At 40.5% G+C, this 20,067-nt stretch overlaps 1 protein-coding gene across 1 annotated transcript in view; it reads left to right on the forward strand.

Annotated features, from left to right (window-relative positions):
• The first annotated feature begins 8,352 nt into the window (after window positions 1-8,352).
• Window positions 8,353-20,067, forward strand: part of slc6a8 (solute carrier family 6 member 8) — a 43,155-nt gene continuing 31,440 nt past the window's right edge. The window contains exon 1 of the mRNA XM_051425167.1: window positions 8,353-10,119. Within this exon, the coding sequence (XP_051281127.1) occupies window positions 9,789-10,119 (331 nt within the window). The 5' untranslated portion in view covers window positions 8,353-9,788. The remainder of the gene's footprint in view (window positions 10,120-20,067) is intronic.

The following is a 20,067-nucleotide window of genomic DNA, read 5'->3' on the forward strand; positions in this document are numbered from 1 at the left end:
TTTAAAAGAATAAGCTACATTACCCTGTACTTGTTCTTCTTCTAGGCTGGATTGTTTTCTTATTTACTTAATTCAATACTTAACTCGCAAACTACTTTAATCTGCTCACCTTGATTTCCCTTCTTTACCACTCATGCATGCCCACTCTGATCTGAGTCTCTCACACACCCCACCCCAACCCTTTCTGTTTCTCTCTCCCTCTTTGTGTCTCTGTTTACTTTCTTTAGCAGTAAATTTCATAAAGTCAGCCAAAAAACACAACTCGCACTTGTGACTTTTTAGCCCCGTGGGGGGTTGATGATGCAATCATTTACCTGTTGCAGAAGGCCTATTCCTCCCTGGACAGACCCAACACCTCAGTCCGCATCATGTTCTTCAACTTCTCCAGCGCCTTCAACACCATCCAGCCCAGACTGCTGAAGGCCAAACTGGAGAACATGCAGGTGAGTGCTCGCCTCATCACGTGTAGATGACTATCTGACGGGCAGACCACAGTTTGTGAGACTGAAGAACTGTGTGTCTGACCGTCTGATTAGTAACATCGGGGCCCCCCAGGGAACTGTACTGTCTCCCTTCCTCTTCACCACCTACACTGCAGACTTTAAGTACTGCACTGAGTCGTGTCATCTGCCTAAATACTCTGATGACACGGCTATTGTGGGGTATCTCGAGGGCAGAAGGGAGGCTGAGTACAGGGACCTGGTTGATTGCTTTGTGAAGTGGTGTGGGGAGAACCACCTGCAGCTGAACGTCGCAAAGACAAAGGAGGTGGTGGTGGACTTCAGGAGGAACAAGCCCCTGCCCTCTCCTGTCAGCATCGGTGGGATTTTTTGGGGGATTTTTATTTTTATTTTCAAGACTAAGTTTTCATCTTATTCTTTTATTTTGTAAACAAAAATGTGCTCCCATGTGATAAATTCAACAAAACATCCAAACTATGTTTCTTTCAAATATTAGTATTTAGCTCAGATACAAGCTGTTATTATTTTTTATATTTATTTTAAATCTGTTATCTTTCTCTTTATTAATTTTAATTTTACATGTTGAGGTCTGTTTGTATGTGACATTTTATTGTAACAACAAAATAATTAAATGTGTCTAATGACAATAGTACGGAAGCCCTGAGGGCAACTGATTTTCTTTATCTTTGAAAACAAGTGGGAAAACATTTAAATCATTTTAGTAAGTTTATCAACTTGTGAAAACAGGTGAAAAATGCAAACTGGGAAAATGATGTTTAAAACAAAACATTTTCACTGATTTTCAAAGATAAATACAAATTTAAAACTTATAAAAAAGACCACAAGAAATCCACTTGTCTTTCAGGGCTTCTGTACAATTGTCTTCATGAACCTGTGATAATGCTGAAAGCTCAATAAACTGAACTAACAAACTTATTTTCATTCATGCCTCATTTATCATCAGTGAGTTGTTATGGCAGCCTGAATGTGCTGAGAATAAAGGAGGTTTCTGCTTTCAGCATATTTCTGCTTCAGTTTCTGACTCCAATAATAAGAATCAGAGGATTTTATCAGAACCAGAATCATCAACAAGCAGAATGTTAAAATCACCAAAACCTCAGCTGGAAAACTGGAAACGTTTTAATAAATGTTTTTATTCTGTAACTTTAACAAAACTGTCAAATCTAATTCTCCATGATTCCTCTGAGGTCTCATCACTCCCAATAATTCATATATTCTCATTTTTATATTCAAGAGAAGACAATTAATAATTCACATTAAGCACAATGAACTTTTGGCTCACAGTTTATAATAATTTTGGCCTCACCGTTAATCTTTTATTGATATGATTTCAGATTCTGTTTATTCTTGTTGATTTCTCAGCAGCTCAGATTAAACTCCAGTGTTTTGGGGTAAGAAATAAATCTTTGTTGTAGTTTGCTGGTGGAGCCACCAGGGGGAGACTGTGACTCTTTCAGAGCTTCACTGGTTTCCATCCTGAAGAGCTGAAAGAAGAAAGAAGAGGCGCAACCTGCAGCCAAACATGAGAAACAAACCAGAAGCAGATTTAACATGTGATCACGTCAAATCAGGAAACAATAAAAAACACAAATTACAGCCTAAAAACTTTATTTTTATTCACAAAAACTTTCCAGTTTTATCGCAGTGAGTTAGTGGATTTTTAGGAGATATGAATGTAAATGTTGATATCATCAGACTGAGCTGTTCTCTGTCTGAGAAACTCCTGAAACTGCAAGAAAACACCTGAAGAAGAGAAACAACAAGGAGCCCAAAGTCTTCATCTGTTCAAAGCACTGCCAGGTATTAGTCAGGACCATCTGCACACTGCCAGGTACTAATCTTGATCCCATGTCAGGTTTCCTCCACACAATGCAACATATTAAGGCCTGTCAGTCACTTCCACGTATTAGTCAGACCAAACGACAAACCACTGACACTGTTTTATCGTCTGTCTGTCTGTCTGTTTGACTCTGTCAGTCTGCCCATCTGTCTGTCTGTCTGTCTGTCTGTCTGACAGGTGGGCTTTAACAGCCTGAACAAACTTTTACATCTCAGCCAACAGGAAACACTTACTGATTATTTAATGTGTTTATGTACCAAACAGTGATTTCTGATTGTAGCAGCGATGGTTGAATGTGAGTACATTTACTCCAGGTGTTTGGTTTAGTTTACCCTAGTACAAATTTGAGGTAGTTGTACTTTTTACTCCATTTCATTTATCTGACAGTTACGTTAAAATTTGGAAGTTGTGTTAAAATCAAACTAGACCACAGTTTATACATGTACAGCTGGAACCATCAGTCTATTAATCAATTAGTCTATTGACATTAAATCATTTTATTGTGAAGATTTGAACGCTTTGGGCTGTTTGTGAAGGTGTCACTTTGAACATTTCTCACTATTTTCAGATCAATCAATCAATGGATTAATAATAATCAGCACAATACAAGTTAAACTGCAGTTCCTGTTTCGACTGAACGGTTCTTCCACAGTGTCAATGGTGAGGAGTGTTCAGGAGTTTCTCAGGTTTCTCCTCCCTCTCAGTCAGTCTGCTGTCACATGGGTGAGGCTGCCTCCCCTCCGGAGGTCACAGAGGGGTCAGGACTTCTCCACTTCCTCCCACTGCACAAGAATGAAGCCAGAATATCAGAGCCAGAGTCTGTGCAGTAGTGATCTGGGTCTGCGCAGCAGTATCGAGGTCCCGCCCATAGGCCCGGCCGACTCAATAGCGAGCAGGACTAAGCTCTCAATAATGAAGTGAAACCCCTTTTTATGTCTTCAAATAACTAAAACCAAACTGATGAACACTTGAACAAACATTAGCATGATAAGGACGACTGAAAATGACAGAAAACAGCTTTTTTCAACGGTGAAAGTAGAAAGTAGAAAGTAGATTGAAGTTCTTGCCGGTATGACTAAACCTTCCTCGCTTCATGTTGTTCTCCTTTCACCCCCAGCTTCATACATCTCTAAACAAACATTCACTTATTTACATCTGTATTGTGTAAAATAAATTAGTAACAGTTGGCATCATGTATAGCTGAAGTGCCACACAATATATTGGAAAGTTGACAAAACTTTAAAACTTAAAATCAATAAGTTGATTGTGAAAACATCTAAAGTACAGGAACAATAAATCAAATGCAACCTACCAGGAAGGGGTGAAGCTATAAAAATATCTGTTGATTTAATCTCAAACAATCACAATATGTGCTTGGAAAAGCCAGAAAGATATTTAAACTCAAAAACAATGTGGCACATTAATAAAGCAATACATAGAAATATCTATCTAATATCATTAGAAATCAGTACATTGTTTTATTTCCGAAATTCTTTTTTTTTCACCAAACTTAAGCCAATCACAAAATGTGGCCATAACAGATAATAAAGTAAATTACCATAGTTTGGCAGAGAACAAGTCTAAGTAGTACGATTAAAACTGAACATCATGAAACATCACAGACACTATTTTGTCTGTCGTTTTACTTTGAAGGTTTCTGCAAGAATCAACTGCCAGCACTCGATATCAGTCGGCTGCAGCAGGAGTTGACTTCATCAGTAACATAACAGTTTGGGACAGGCAGCAGATGTTGATGCAGGTGTCATAGCTATAACTGCATAAATAATTATGAAATGTAACATTATGATTAACAGTGGCTGGGTTGCGGGAGGGTGAAATAGGAGGAAGCGTCCTCCCATTAGAGACGTTGCGTGTATGAACGAGGCACAGCAGTGTCTTCATTCATTATTTAAATCACTGACACGCTCACATAGTTAATGTTAACTAGAATATTTGTTCATTGTTGCGGTTGCAACTTCCTGATAGGGACAGATAATTGTCCCGATAAAGTAACTGGAAGCTGGTGTAATGTCCTCCTGGTTCTTGTTCGTCCACCCTGCTCAAGTTGAAGGTCTGACAGAGAGTGATCTCTGATCTAAATCCCTGTTTTAATGAATTAAATTGGTTCTCATTTACAGCGTCTTATGATAAGCAGCTGTGTGATCAGCTGTATTGACTGGTTGATATAAAATAATTGATCACGGATCAAATTGTTGGGTTTGTTGTGAAAGTCTGAAGAGTTTTTTGCTATATAATATTCTTTATCAGCGTTGTTGGGAGTGAAATTTAATTTTGATCCATGATTTGTATAATTCAAGGTAAATCACAGGTACTACACTTATAATCTGAACATGGAGAAGATAAAATATGTTGAACTCAATTTGAAACCATATGTGGAGAATTATTACCAACAATAAAAACATTAAAACATGAACTATATATTGGCAGGTGGACAATAATAACACGTGTAACTTGATGATTAGAAATTGGTCACAATCTTAAGGTCCTCATCATAATATAATAATAAAATAATAAAACATTAATATACTTGATAAAGACAAACTGTATTCAAAGAGTCACATGTTTATGTTCCTAATATTTCATGTACTTTAATGAAGTTGATAAGATTCTTGCTTCAGCTGAGTAATCTCTCAACCCTAAAGTATCTGCAAATGACTGCCTGCAGGCTAAAGTAATCACTAGCAAAATACTGTCTGAGTGGATATGTGAGTTGGCTAACGTTAGCTTCCCCAGCTAACGTGATCCATGATAGTAACTTATGTATTTTATATACTTATGTATATGCTAACAATAGCTTTCTACTAGCCAAGAGTGATGTGAGGCAGGAACATACTCTTACATGGTGTAAGAACATTAAAGATATAGTAAGACGTTCTAAATATGATTTGAATCTGTTTTACAGCATTCACTGTTTATTTCAACGTCTGGTCTTGTGTATGTCCTGTCACTGTTTTTGCTGATTTGCAGGACTGTTGCGGTTAATTTTTTTTGCTAATTAATTTTTTAAAGGGAACAGCAAGATAAAGTTTAATGCAGTTTAACCTGCACTCTCCGACCTCCTGCCTCAGAAAGTCTGCACACTGAAAGTCACCAAAAGCAAACTCCAAACTTGGATAATTAGCAGACCAGTCGCTGTTTTCTATTGTGACACTGCTGGTGTTCGCAGTCGGGAGGTTTTCCAGAATGAGTGAGACATAGGTTGTGTGAATGTCTCCTGTGCTATAATCCTGTGAACTGAGGGATACTCAGACGGCCGTCCACTAATCAGAAGGTTGTAGGTTCGATCCCTGGCTCCTTGAGCGAGATACTGAACCCCAAATCTCTCTAGATGCTGCGTCATCAGTGTCTGAATGTGAATGAATGACTTAGTTTGGACTTAGTTGACTTTAGCCATCACTGAGTGAATGTGTGTGAAAGGGTGAATGTGGCACGTAGTATAAAAGCGCTTTGAGTGGTCAAAAGACTAGAAAGTCACTATACAAGTACAGGTCCATATAACATTTAACATTTACTGAGTAGCAATGCATTGCAGACAGTGTGTCTGCTGTGTCAATTCTCTTCATCTTCGCCACTCTGGGACGCTTTCCCGTCTTAAATACTGAACATGATGTCACATACAGTGGCTTTACACTCCCCCTGTTGACTTCTGAATAGTTTTTCTCATTATTGTGATCCGACCGATGCTTGAAGCTAACTTAAGACCGCTACCTACGGCAGAGCTGTCCCTGTTTGCCACCAGGTAGGCTCCGCCCACAAAATAAGTCATGTTGTTTACGTTATGGTTATGGTTAGTCTACAGGAAATGAATGTAATATGTAATGTCCCCAGAAGTGACATAAGTAAATCTGTGTTTGTTCATTCTCATTTTTGTTACCTATTGGGGACCTTAACTTTTATACATACTGACCTTGTCAGGACCAGTAGTCCTCATGGGGACAAAGACCGGTCCTAGTGTGGCAAAACATAATTTGTTAGGTCCTGGTTAGGAAAAAATGGTGCCAGTACTGTAATTCTGTGCAACCCTAACCACAACATAACCGTAACCCAATTTTTTTTTTTCTCAGCTTTAAGCTAGCTGTGGTTTTACACCGAGACGCAGTGATCCACTACTCTCTCCTCATGCCTAAACGTCACTAACCAAACCAACAAAGGCAACAAACACCAACCCATGCAGTCAGCGTGGGGGGTCTTCACGGAATAAAAATAAAGTGTTACGTTTGTGTTTATGTGTGCGTGTCACCAGGAGGTGGCAGCAGGGACGTTTCCAGACACTTTTGACCGAGGGGGACATGAAGTTTGTGTCTCAGCTTTCCATCACTCCCAATTTCTCCAATTCCAACAGGAATATTATGGAGCCCAGTATGAAGAAATATTAAAATACACTAAAATAACACATTTATACTGCATCCAAACAACTGCATGGGATTATCATAAAGTGTCTGCAAAGGGGAGACTCCATTTTCATTCAGATATCTTGAGCTCAGAGTTCAGGGGATCTGTTTGAAAATGGACAGTTTTTTTAATAGCCAAAATGTTGCCTGACTTGGACAATTCCCGACACGCAAAGTGACAAAAGTACACACATTGTTTACTCAAGCAGAAGTACAAATACTGCTAAAGAAAATACATTAAAAGTAGTTTTACTAAAGTAAAAGTTAAAAAGTACTGTTAGTTTCTCTGAAGGACATTTCTACTGGCTGTTTCTGTGCAAACCTAACTGAGTCTCATTCTTGTCTGTTTTGTTGTTTTCTATGTTTTCATCATGTTAATGTCTTTCATGAGTGATGTGCACCGACCTTGATGTTGGAAAGTTGTGCAATGATGCAAAATATGAATAATATATTTAATTCAATTTATTGTCCTCCAAGGGGGAAATTCATGTCCACATCACTGCACCTGCAGGTAACACCATACACTCAACAAAGAAACACGCTATCCACAATAAACAAATCCACAAAGAAAAACTAACAAACAAGTAAATAATATATGATGTTACACACTCAGCGCGCCCCTTTGTTTAAAGCAGCAATAGCTGAAGGGATAAGGCTTTTCCCATAGCGAGGTTTCTTGCACCTCAATGTTCGGTACCTCCGTCCAGAAGGCAGTGGGGTGAGATACTGGTTGAGTGGGTGTGTAATGTCCAGTTCTATTGTGGCTGCAATGTGTGAGATGGCCCCGTTGTTTAGTTCTGTGAGATTGGGTGTGGGGAGTCCGACTATCTTGGCCGCTGTGATGGTGACAGCATGTTGCAGAAACAGGAGGAGCAGTATATGAGGATGGGCTGGATGACACTTTGATACAGTAGTAGGAGAAGATGGGGGAAACATTAAGATAGTTCCCCTAAAAGGCTTTAAAACTAAAGTAACAAGCCTGTTTTGAAAATGTAAGAAGTAGAAAGTTCAGTAAAATATATATATTTATGTAAAAAAGGATAAAAATGTTTGTTACTTCCCACTTCTGCACTTGGGGTGGCCAATCAGATTTCAGGGGTGGCCCGTGCCCCACCATGACAGTGGTTTTCTGTGCAATAGATAAAAAATAAATTCCTTTAAAATGCTGTTTAAATACCAGTTTGGCTGTAAGATATCACAGTGTTTTACAGAAACTTATCCAACCTACTTATACTGTCATTGTTTGATGGCTTTTTTACTGTACAATCCACAGACATGTTTTTACAGTATAGGCTGAATGAAGTCCTAACAAGGATAGCTGCACAAACCTGTGTGTGTGTGTGTGTGTGTGTGAAATACTTTATTGATCCCTGGTGGAAAATGTGTTTGTTACATTTGCTCAAGGTATTAAAGAAATAGAAATAATAATATAGAACGGGACAATGATGCATTATATAACAATATTTAACAAAAGACAATGTAAAATGAAACAAGTATAAAGAGTATGACTTGTGTACATTATAATAGAATAAATGACTTATGTATAATGAATAATAGTGAATATTGCACAGTAATCAGAGGTGTGTACGCATGCGTGCATGGTGTGTGTGTGTGCGCGTGCGCGTGCATTAAGGCTGGATGGAGGGAGACCCCTGTGACGTCAGAGATGGAGAAAGGAGGAGGGGTGGCTCGTGAAGGTTTGGAGATGGAGGAGTGACCGTGATGACGTCCACACAGAGAGAGAGGAGGGGGCGTGGCCGTGTGCGTGACGTCACCCTCAGCAGCCGCTTCTCCTTTTAAAGCCGCCGGTCGGACAGACAGACAGGCAGGCAGACAGACAGGCAGCAGGAGGACTTTAAATACCTCGGATCGGCTCTACCGGGACATTTGACAGCCGACTGGACGTTCAGCTCTCTCTCTCTCTCCTCTGATGGAGCAACAATTCCTCTGCAGGCTGCACCGCCCGCCCGCCGCCCGCCGCCGGGACTGATAGCTGTGCGCCGCTCGGTGTCCACCGGCAGACTCCCGCTGACCGTGTCTCCGTGCTCTCCGTCCCCTCCGTCTTCCAGCAGGCCGCCGTCTCCTCCGTGACTCTCTGTTCCCATGCGATTCTTCAGACTCACATTCAAGTGTTTCGTGGATTGTTTTTGAAGGTCGCCGTCAGATCGTCGGTGAAATTCCCTTTAGTTTTTATTTTCACACCTTTTTTTATTTTACAATCTTCTCTCTTATTTTCGATTCGAGAAAGAAATGTCTCCAGATTATTACTAGACATTTTGAATTTGTGTCCTATTTTTTATTTATTAATTAATTCATCCGGATAAAATTGGATTATTAAATAAAACAACAGATTCTGGATCAACCGGCTCCGGCTGATCCACGATCAGCTCGCAGAGGACAATAATAATAATAATAATAATAATAATAATCACATGTATTATTACTGAAGCAGAGCAAGGATAACGGAGGCAGCAGAGATCTTAAAGCTGAACGGGACAGAGCTGGACCTGCTGCTGACTGACTGACTCATCTGTTTCTGACTGGGTGGAAACTGGTGACTGACTGGTTTCTGACTGGTTTCTGACTGGTGACTGACTGGTTTCTGACTGGTGACTGACTGGTTGTTGGGACTCTGAGAGGAGCTGAACACAAGGTGAGAAGGAGATTCTGGGATTTAAAAGTTTCTAAAGAGACAAAAATCTGGAAAATTAAAGGAAAAATCTGACTGCTTATTGCAACTAGTGCTGACCTCTGCTCTGACTGGTTTCTAACTGGTTCCTGACTGGTTTCTGACTGGTTCCTGACTGGTTCCTGACTGGTTTCTGACTGGTTCCTGACTGGTTTCTGACTGGTTTCTAACTGGTTTCTGACTGGTTCCTGACTGGTTTCTGACTGGTTTCTAACTGGTTTCTGACTGGTTCCTGACTGGTTTCTAACTGGTTTCTAACTGGTTCCTGACTGGTTTCTGACTGGTTTCTAACTGGTTCCTGACTGGTTTCTGACTGGTTTCTAACTGGTTCCTGACTGGTTTCTGACTGGTTCTGACTGTGAGTGATGGAGAAACAGGCCCTGCCAGCCTCCTCCTGCTCTCTGGTTCTCCTGGAGGAGACCAAGAAGAACCCCCTCCTCCTGTCTAATGGCGGCGGCGGCGGTTACTCCCCCGGAGCCGCTAACGGTAGCCTCGTCCCGCTAGCGGTGGCGGGGTCCGGCAGTGCTTGCGCTGGACCGGACAAGAAAGCGGGCGTGGTGACGGGGGCGGGGCCAGGATACCAGGAGCGGGAGACGTGGACTCGGCAGATGGACTTCATCATGTCCTGCGTGGGCTTCGCTGTCGGACTCGGCAACGTGTGGAGGTTCCCATACCTGTGCTACAAGAACGGAGGAGGTGAGGCGCAACACACACACACACCTGGACAACATATCAGCTGTCACCACGCCCCTTCCCTGGCTGAAGCCACGCCCCCTCTCCTATTAGCCATTACCTTAGTGTGTTTTCTTAAAGAGTTCAGTGAGCTGGTCTGATCGTAACTCAGTGTTCACTTCATGAGCAGAAATCCTCGTCTCAGCCTCGGGAATATCAGGAATGTTGTCTTGTGCATCGTTGGCAGTTCTTTCTGATTTTGTGAATATTTGTGAATATTTGTGGCTCTGCAGTCACATTTGATCTATTTGATCTTTTTTTACACACGTTTTAATTTGGCTATTTCGGCACATTGGTTTTATTGTGTATTTTAAAGTATATTCTCAGTAATTTCTACTGCTCACCCCTGTTACAAAACAAACAGTGTCCATTCAGTTTCACTGCGTTTGAGCACCGAGCATCATCGCTGTAAACACAGACTCCGCCTCCTCTCGTCCTGTGCTCGGTCGGCTCCGAACACAGTCCACTGGTCGAATGTTGATCCGGGTTGTTGAGGGAGCAGGTCTCTATAACAGTAAATCCTAGCTGGGCCAACCTGTCCCGGGTCTCTTCCTCTCCTCTTGGGGCTGATCTGGCTCAGAGGTCTTGGCTCTTTAATCCAAACCTCACGCGTCCTTTTCTGATGACTGTAGACTGTTTCTGAATAAAACTTTATTTAAAATGACATTGTACCAACGCTAACTGCAGGAATACTGAATGAGAGATTGTATGGAGTCACAGCAGCAGGAAGAGAGAGAGGGAGAGAAGAGATACTGTTACTTGCACTGATGGCTTTTACCAGACTCTCTCTTTGTGTGTGTGTGTGTGTGTGTGTGTGTGTGTGTGTGTGTTATCTTGTCTCTCAGGTTCATTGAGTTTTATGACTCACAGTCTGACGCCTCTGTATGAATGCTGACTGTCAAAACTCTCTTTGTATGATGGACTTTTATATCATCCTATATCCTTTTTTTAAAATGCTACTTGATGGTTCCCATCTGTTCATTCTTACTTACGTTATAATAAGAAGTCTATTTACTGCCCTGTTCAGCTTTCCTTAGCTTCCAGCTCCATCCTATATCTATCTCTCTCTCTATATATATCTTAACTTTGTACATCTAACTCCAATTGGTACAGCTTATATTGAATTTAGACTAAAAGGTAATTTTTCAGCTCTAATATCTAATTTCACCCCAATTTTACATTTGTTGTACCACAGAGCATTTAACCTTCACACTGCGCACAAATCTCTCATAAAATTCTAATAAACAAACAATGAGAACAACAAACAGGAGACTAAACAGTGAAAAGCGGAAGAGGATATAAAATAGCAATAATGTAAAACTACAAGAAACAAACAAACAAAGAGAGTTACAGGATATAAGATGCAGGACTTTGTCATAAACACGTGAATAGTTAACAGTTGAGGGAAGAAGTTTGTTTTTAATATTTAACTGCAGTTTTATGATTAAAACTTGTTTCTGCTGTGGATCATTGACTCACTGAGAGCTCTCTCACATGGTCTAAAACTAAAGTATTCAGCTCCTTTACAATACCATAATGAACAAACACTCTTTTACATGTAAAAGTCCTTCGTACATAAAGTGTCTGAAATCTGAATGTATTGCCTTCTATAAAGTCGAATGCATGTTGCAAAGTTTTTTAGGCATTTTTTTGCAATTGGTTGCAGGAGAAAGTGAAAATAAAAAAATATTTTGTTGCATAATTCATTAAAAATCGAAGGCATGACAGATCTCTTGCAGTTCGGTGACGTATCGCTCCACGCTCTGTGTGGCTGTGATTGATGAAACCCCTCTCTCCCCTCTACAGCTGTCATTATCAATTAAAGGCAATAAAAGAAACAGAAAATAACTGCTTACCTGAAAAGGTCTCGTTCACACAGTCGACCAGTTTCAGCTGGACGGAGAGGAGATGGGAAAGGTCTGGATGTTCACACAGAGGCAGGAGGAGGAGGAGGAGGAGGAGGAGAAGGTCAGACTTGAGTTAAATCACAGAGAACCAAGAGGAAAGGTTCAGTTCTCACATTACAGACACACACTGATGTCCTGGTAACTGACTCTGTGTCAGTCTGTAAAGGTCACCTCCTTCAGTCCGACTCAGCTCTTCGCACCTGATTTATCAAACTCACTCTTTAAAGGAGCATTCTGGTGTTTCTGGACCACATTAGCATTTAACATTAGTTCGTTGTTGGAGGGAGAAAATGTGTTTTCAGAGTTAAATAAAGACAAAATGTTCTGGATAGAAGTCCAGGCACTGTGTGTGTGTGTGTGTGTGTGTGTGTGTGTGTGTGTGTGTGTGTGTGTGTGTGTGCGTGCGTGTGTGTGTGTGTGCGTGTGTGCGTGCGTGCGTGTGTGTGTGCGTGTGTGTGTGTGGCCTGTCCTTGGTAGGGTGACTGCAGTAGTAACACTGCAGGATAATAAATCTGAGTGACTCTGTAGGGAGGAGGACGTGACACAGAAGGAGGGAAGTGTGTACAACACACATGTTGTGAACCAGCAGCTGAGAGGTCAAAGGTCACGACTGTTCATCAGCAGGTGAAAACACACAGTGAGTGTGTCAGAAACATTTATATCTGTCAACTGTAACCACAGTTCTATATGGAGCTGATTCAATCAATAATCTATAATCAATAACAGTGTATAAACTCTAGAGCTATGTTCTATATGGAGCTGATTTAATCAATAATCTATAATCAATAACAGTGTATAAACTCTAGAGCTATGTTCTATATGGAGCTGATTTAATCAATAATCTATAATCAATAACAGTGTATAAACTCTAGAGCTATGTTCTATATGGAGCTGATTCAATCAATAATCTATTATCAATAACAGTGTATAAACTCCAGGGAACTATTTGCCTGTAGTTGGCTCAGTATTGATCAGTCCTGCAGGTAAACAGCTGATTGATCTGATTGATCTGATCAGGAGTTCATGCTCTACTGCACGTCTCCACGGCAACGAACCTCTGCTTGGGTCAAAGGTCAAGGCTGAAATTAGAGTCAGTGATTATGTTCAGAGCTATTATTAGGGTCAGGGTCAAAGGTCAAGGGACAGTGTGTGTGTGTGTTTGTGTGTGTTTGTATATCTGTGTGTGTGTGTGTGTGTGTCTGACTGGCTGCCAAGTGTGACATCATCATCCCGTCACCACGTGGACCAGAGATTAAACAGAGTGGCCTGTAATCTTTTAATCCTGTTGACAGACCTCACTGCTCCTCCTGCTCCTCTCTTCCTCCTCTTCCTCGTCTTCCTCGTCTCCTCCTCCTCTTCCTCTGTGTTCATACACTGTATGACCCCTGCCAGCCCATCACATTGGTCAGAAAGGTCTTTGATGGGTTACAGGAGTCCTGGAGGAGGTCCCAGCAGACCTTCTGGGGGGGGTTCTAGAGTCAGAGTGAGACTGAGGAAGGAAGTGTCACATACGAGAAATAAAATAGACTCTGTGGTTGAACACGGCGGTCGTTGTTTCTGTGTGCACTTCCTGTTTCCTCTCTGCAGATGACTGACAGTAAACTGGTTGAAGACCATTAGTGATCAATGATCTGTTGACCCGGGTCACAGTCTGATCCACAGTCTGATCCACAACAACAACTATTATTATTATTATTATTATTATTAACAGGATTCTTCAGTGAGCGGAATGTGGACTGAATACAGAATATAAAATGTGTGTCTTTGTTGTGTTGCTGCATTAAAGGAACAATTCACTGCTGCTTTCTGTCTGAGAGGGCTACAGACAGGGTTAGGGTTAGGGTTAGGGGGTTAGGGTCCCCACACAGAGAGAGGAGAGTAGGTGGGTGAGGGGCGTTTAGGCTTCAGTCGCAAAGGGTAGGAGCTATAAAGAAGGTCCTGATGAAGATACAAATAACAGTCCTTATTGTCATTTCACAGTATGTACAGAATTTACAGACATTATATATACACATTAAACATTATATATATACATTAAACATTATATATACACATTAAACATTATATATATACATTAAACATTATATATATACATTAAACATTATATACACATTAAACATTATATATATACACATTAAACATTATATATATACATTAAACATTATATACACATTAAACATTATATATATACATTAAACATTATATATATACATTAAACATTATATACACATTAAACATTATATACACATTAAACATTATATATATACACATTAAACATTATATATATACATTAAACATTATATATACATTAAACATTATATATATATATACACTAAACATTTTATATACATTAAACATTTTATATACATTAAACATTATATATACACATTAGACATTATATATAGACATTAGACATTATATATATACACATATATACACATTAGACATTATATATACACATTAAACATTATATATACACATTAAACATTATATATACACATTAAACATTATATATACACATTAGACATTATATGTACACATTAAACATTATATATACACATTAAACATCATATATACACATTAGACATTATATATATACACATTATATATACACATTAAACATTATATATATACATTAAACATTATATATACACATTAAACATTATATATACATTAAACATTATATATACACATTAGACATTATATATATATACACATATATACACATTAGACATTATATATACACATTAGACATTATATATATACACATTATATATACACATTAAACATTATATATATACATTAAACATTATATATACACATTAAACATTATATATATACATTAAACATTATATATACACATTAAACATTATATATACACATTAGACATTATATATACACATTAAACATTATATATACACATTAGACATTATATATACATTAAACATTATATATACACATTAGACATTATATATATATACACATATATACACATTAGACATTATATATACACATTAAACATTATATATACACATTAGACATTATATATACACATTAGACATTATATGTATACATTAAACATTATATATATATATACATTAGGAGCAGCCATAGGCGCCCGGGGAGCAGTAGGGGTTAATGTAGTCTTTACCTGAGTTGCCGAATTAACTGTCTGTTTATTTCTGTTGTCTCTAAAACCAAAGATCGGATCGGGTCATTGTTCCAGTGAGACTGAAATCTTTCGTAGTTTGGTGATGTTTGGATAGTCGCTCATTAGACCCCCAATTTGTAAGCATTTTGTCTTAACGAATTATTGAATGTAATAAAGTCTTTACAGTTAATGATCAAACTGGGATCAATATAAGTTACAATCAATAATAACGGCTGTACTGTAAAAATGAAAATATTCTGTTCGTCCTTTTGCTGCTGATCTCCTACGACCCTCTCAGGACTCCTGTTGGTCCCTGGACCCCGGATTGAAAACCACTGGATTATATTACACAACCATTGACTGTCTGATAATAATAACAATAAATAACAACAACAACAACAACAATAATAATAAAAAGCTGTCAGTGTTTCGAAGCCTCCAGCTGGAGTTCGTTGACCCTGAGCTGCTGAGTCATGTTTAGCACAGGTGAGCTAATCGTTCTTTCTATTCAGGTATGTGGGCCAGTCGACCTGCAGGCTGCCACCAGAAGCTAAGCTAAGTTAGCATTTGGCAGGAAGGTGACTGAGGCAGCAGATCAGAACGAGGCGAGCCAAATATGTTACCTGCAGTCCAGGACAGCAACCGTACTGCTCACTGCAGCCGTTCTTTAAATCTACATTCAACCAGGTCTTCATTCATTGACCCAGTCTGTGAGGACTCTAACACTAACACTAACCATGCTGCTGATACTAAACCAGCTTTATCATGTTTGTATGTTTCATCACTACAAATACAGAAAAGATCATTTTGGTTGTTTATCTCGTGTGATTCCAATGATGATGATGATGATGATGATGATGATGATGATGGTGATGATGATGATGATGATGATGATGGTGATGATGATGGTGATGATGATGATGATGATGGTGATGATGGTGATGATGATGATGATGGTGGTGATGATGATGATGATGATGGTGATGATGATGATGGTGGTGGTGGTGGTGATGATGATGGTGATGATGATGATGATGGTGGTGATGATGATGATGGTGATGATGATGATGATGATGGTGGTGATGAAGCTCGTGCTCTGTCATTAGCCCTGTGATGATGATGATGGTGGTGATGATGATGATGATGATGATGATGATGGTGATGATGATGATGATGATGATGATGGTGATGATGGTGATGATGATGATGATGGTGATGATGATGATGATGATGATGATGATGGTGGTGATGATGATGATGATGATGATGATGATGATGATGATGGTGGTGATGATGAAGCTCGTGCTCTGTCATTAGCCCTGTGATGATGGTGATGATGATGATGATGGTGGTGATGATGAAGCTCGTGCTCTGTCATTAGCCCTGTGATGATGGTGATGATGATGATGATGATGGTGGTGATGATGATGAAGATGATGATGATGGTGATGATGATGATGATGGTGATGATGATGGTGATGATGATGGTGATGATGATGATGATGATGATGATGATGATGATGATGATGGTGGTGTGGTGGGTTTGGTGATGATGATGATGATGATGATGATGATGATGGTGATGATGATGATGATGATGATGATGGTGGTGATGATGATGATGATGATGATGATGATGGTGGTGATGATGATGATGATGGTGATGATGGTGATGATGATGATGATGATGGTGATGATGATGATGGTGATGATGATGATGGTGGTGGTGATGAGTGGTATTAGCCTGTGATGATGGTGATGATGATGATGATGGTGGTGTGGGGCGTGATGATGGTGATGATGATGATGATGATGGTGGTGATGAAGCTCGTGCTCTGTCATTAGCCCTGTCAGCCTGTCAGTATTTAGCCCAGTGACTTACCCGGATTAGCCAGCTTAGCTAACGCACTGTAGCGTTGCAGCTTAGCGCGCTAACTGCAGCAGCGGCTCTATTTCTGGTTCTGTCTCACTTTCAGCTCTGAACTCACCACATGTTGGACATGTTAGTGACACCGCTCAGCACAGAGTGGTGTTCTACCTGTCTCACCTGCTCCTGCCTGTCTCGCTCTCGGTCCGGTTCCTCGTTGATACGTCCGTCCTTCACTTCTAGAAGTTTTAGACGTTGTTTGTACTTTATACTTTTTCTTTCTCACGGTTCAGAGGACAGTCCTTCTTAGTGTCCAGATACTTTCTGATTGATACTTCTGTTCTTATGTTCGACTGATGTTCAGTTGCAGCGTCGACGTCAACGATTTTAACTTCAAATATAAACGAAATCATTTATTTTACCCAAAAATGTAGTTGGCAGTACGTTTCCCGCCCTGAGTGCAGTCTGCAGGCATTGTTAAACTCGTTGGTCTGAGAGCACATTAATTAACTGACAGTGTCTCTAATGAGAGCATCAACACTTTTAGCTCTCGTCTCAGCTGGACTGATGAGTGGACAGTCGGAGGACAACAGGATGGGAATTCTGGTTCTCTTTAGTGAGCCAGATCATTTGGCTCAGCTCACCAACAAGAGCCGGCTCCTTATCTGACCAATTATAGCTTTTATAGTCCAGCCAGATTCACGTGTACGTGTACGTGTACGTGTACGTGAACGTGTACGTGTACACATATATCACTTACATTATTCAATGAAAGTGTTTCTCAGACGGGGTACGTGTTCCTCTAGTGGTGCTTTGGAGTACTACAAATAATATCATGCTAAACAGACAGTGACACAGATCCTCACTCCTGTGGCTCAGAGCGCCTCGTCCACTCATCAGAAGGTCGGTGGTTTGATTCCCGGCTCCTCCTGCTGCATGTCGAAGTGTCCTTGAGCAAGAGACTGAACCTCGAACTGCTTCTGATGCTGTTCATCGCTGTGTGAATGTGTGAATGTGTGAATGTGTATGAACGGATGAGTTTCTGTCTGATGAGTGTGTTTGGTCGGTGGTTGAAAATATTTCAAACTTTAGTTAAGTTCAGCATGTGCACAAGAATCTAACACACACACACACACACACACTCACACAGACACTCACACACACACAAACACACACACTCACACACACACAGACACACACACACACACACAGACACACACACACACACACACACACAGTAACACACACACACACACACACACACACACACACACAAACACACACACACAAACAACACACACACACACACCCCCACGACACACACACACACAGGACACAACACACAAACACACACACACACACACACACACACACACACACACACAGTAAACACACACACACACACACACACACACACACACACACACTGAAGCCATACTACTCTGTAATCTCATCAACACTCAGTTACTGCCGAGCTAACAGCATTACACCACTTAGCTCTGAGTGTGTGTGTGTGTGTGTGTGTGTGTGTGTGTGTGTGTGTGTGTGTGTGTGTGTGTGTGTGTGTGTGTGTGTGTGTGTGTGTGTGTGTGTGTGTAGGGGATTGTTATTGAGCTGCTGACATTACCCCCCCCGCTTTGCAGTGTGACTCACCAGCAGCTCTCATGTGTTTTCATGCTAGGCTAACACATCAGAGCAGCAGCAGGCTAATGCTAACCTGCGTAGCTTTATTGAGTCATTCAGCCGGCGGTCTGTGTGTGTGTGTGTGTGTGTGTGTGTGTGTGTGTGTGTGTGTGTGTGTGTGTGTGTGTGTGTGTCTGTGTGTGTGTGTGTGTGTGTGTTACTGTGTGTGTGTGTGTGTGTGTGTGTGTGTGTGTGTGTGTGTGTGTGTGTGTGTCTGTGTGTGTGTGTGTGTGTGTGTGTGTGTGTGTGTGTGTGTGTGTGTGTGTGTGTGTGTGTGTGTGTGTGTGTGTGTGTGTGACACAGAGAATACTGGATTCTGATTGGCTGATTATATTTAAGAGGAGCCTCCATCTACATCGTCATTTAGTTTAAATTACTGCTGATGAAACCTGGAGCATCAGTCCTGTTGCTATGGTGACCTGCACTTTAATTAGAGGTGTAATATATGTATTATTTGTAATGCTGCCTTAGCTTAGCTCGTAGCTTGTATGTAGCATCATGTCCAGTTTTGTTGTTGTGACGACAGCAAGAACTCCCTGAATGAGAATACGAGGATTTAAATGTACAATCTGTACTTTCTGCCACTGGGGGGCCTCTGACATCCCATCAATAACAGCAACAGGAGGTTTGATGAGGTGGTGAAGCAGCGTGGGATCATGGGAGTTGTTGTCTTCACCACCATTGGTGTCATTGCAGTCAGCTTCTCCCGGTTAGGATTCCTTCAGTGTTCATGGTTCAGGAGGTTTCTACCGGGAGCCCAATGATCCACAGAGGTCTCCTCCTCTCCAACACAAACAGACCCGCTGATTAAAACCACTAAACACACTGAATAAAGCAGTTCCACCTTAAACACACTGAATAAAGCAGTTCCACCTTAACAATCACTGCTTCTCCCACGCTGTTGGACAGACAAAGGACGTCCCGGAGGGGCTGCGAGCCGAGCTGCTGCTAACGTTAGCTCAGCTTGTTTCTCTGATAACTTAAGATCCAGACGTCCGATGACTAAAATCCTTCATCCGGTTCAAATCTAGAGTTAAAAAGCACCAAGATCTAAACAGTGGATGGTAAACAGTCAGTGTATGACAGCTTCTGATTATTGATTATTGACTGACTCAGCTCCATATAGGACCCACTGTATACACTTTATACACGGTTTAATGAGGGAATATTACAGATTGTAGATTAAACTGTGGTATACTGTTGGAGTTCGTCTCTCTCACTGTGTAATGGCAGCCACTGTTATGTAACTCCTGGCTCACATCACCCCCTCCCCCCCCTCTCTCTCCCAGTATCACTCCAGTTTG

Source organism: Dicentrarchus labrax, unplaced genomic scaffold (genome assembly GCF_905237075.1).
Source record: "Dicentrarchus labrax unplaced genomic scaffold, dlabrax2021, whole genome shotgun sequence".
Lineage (NCBI taxonomy): Eukaryota > Metazoa > Chordata > Actinopteri > Moronidae > Dicentrarchus > Dicentrarchus labrax.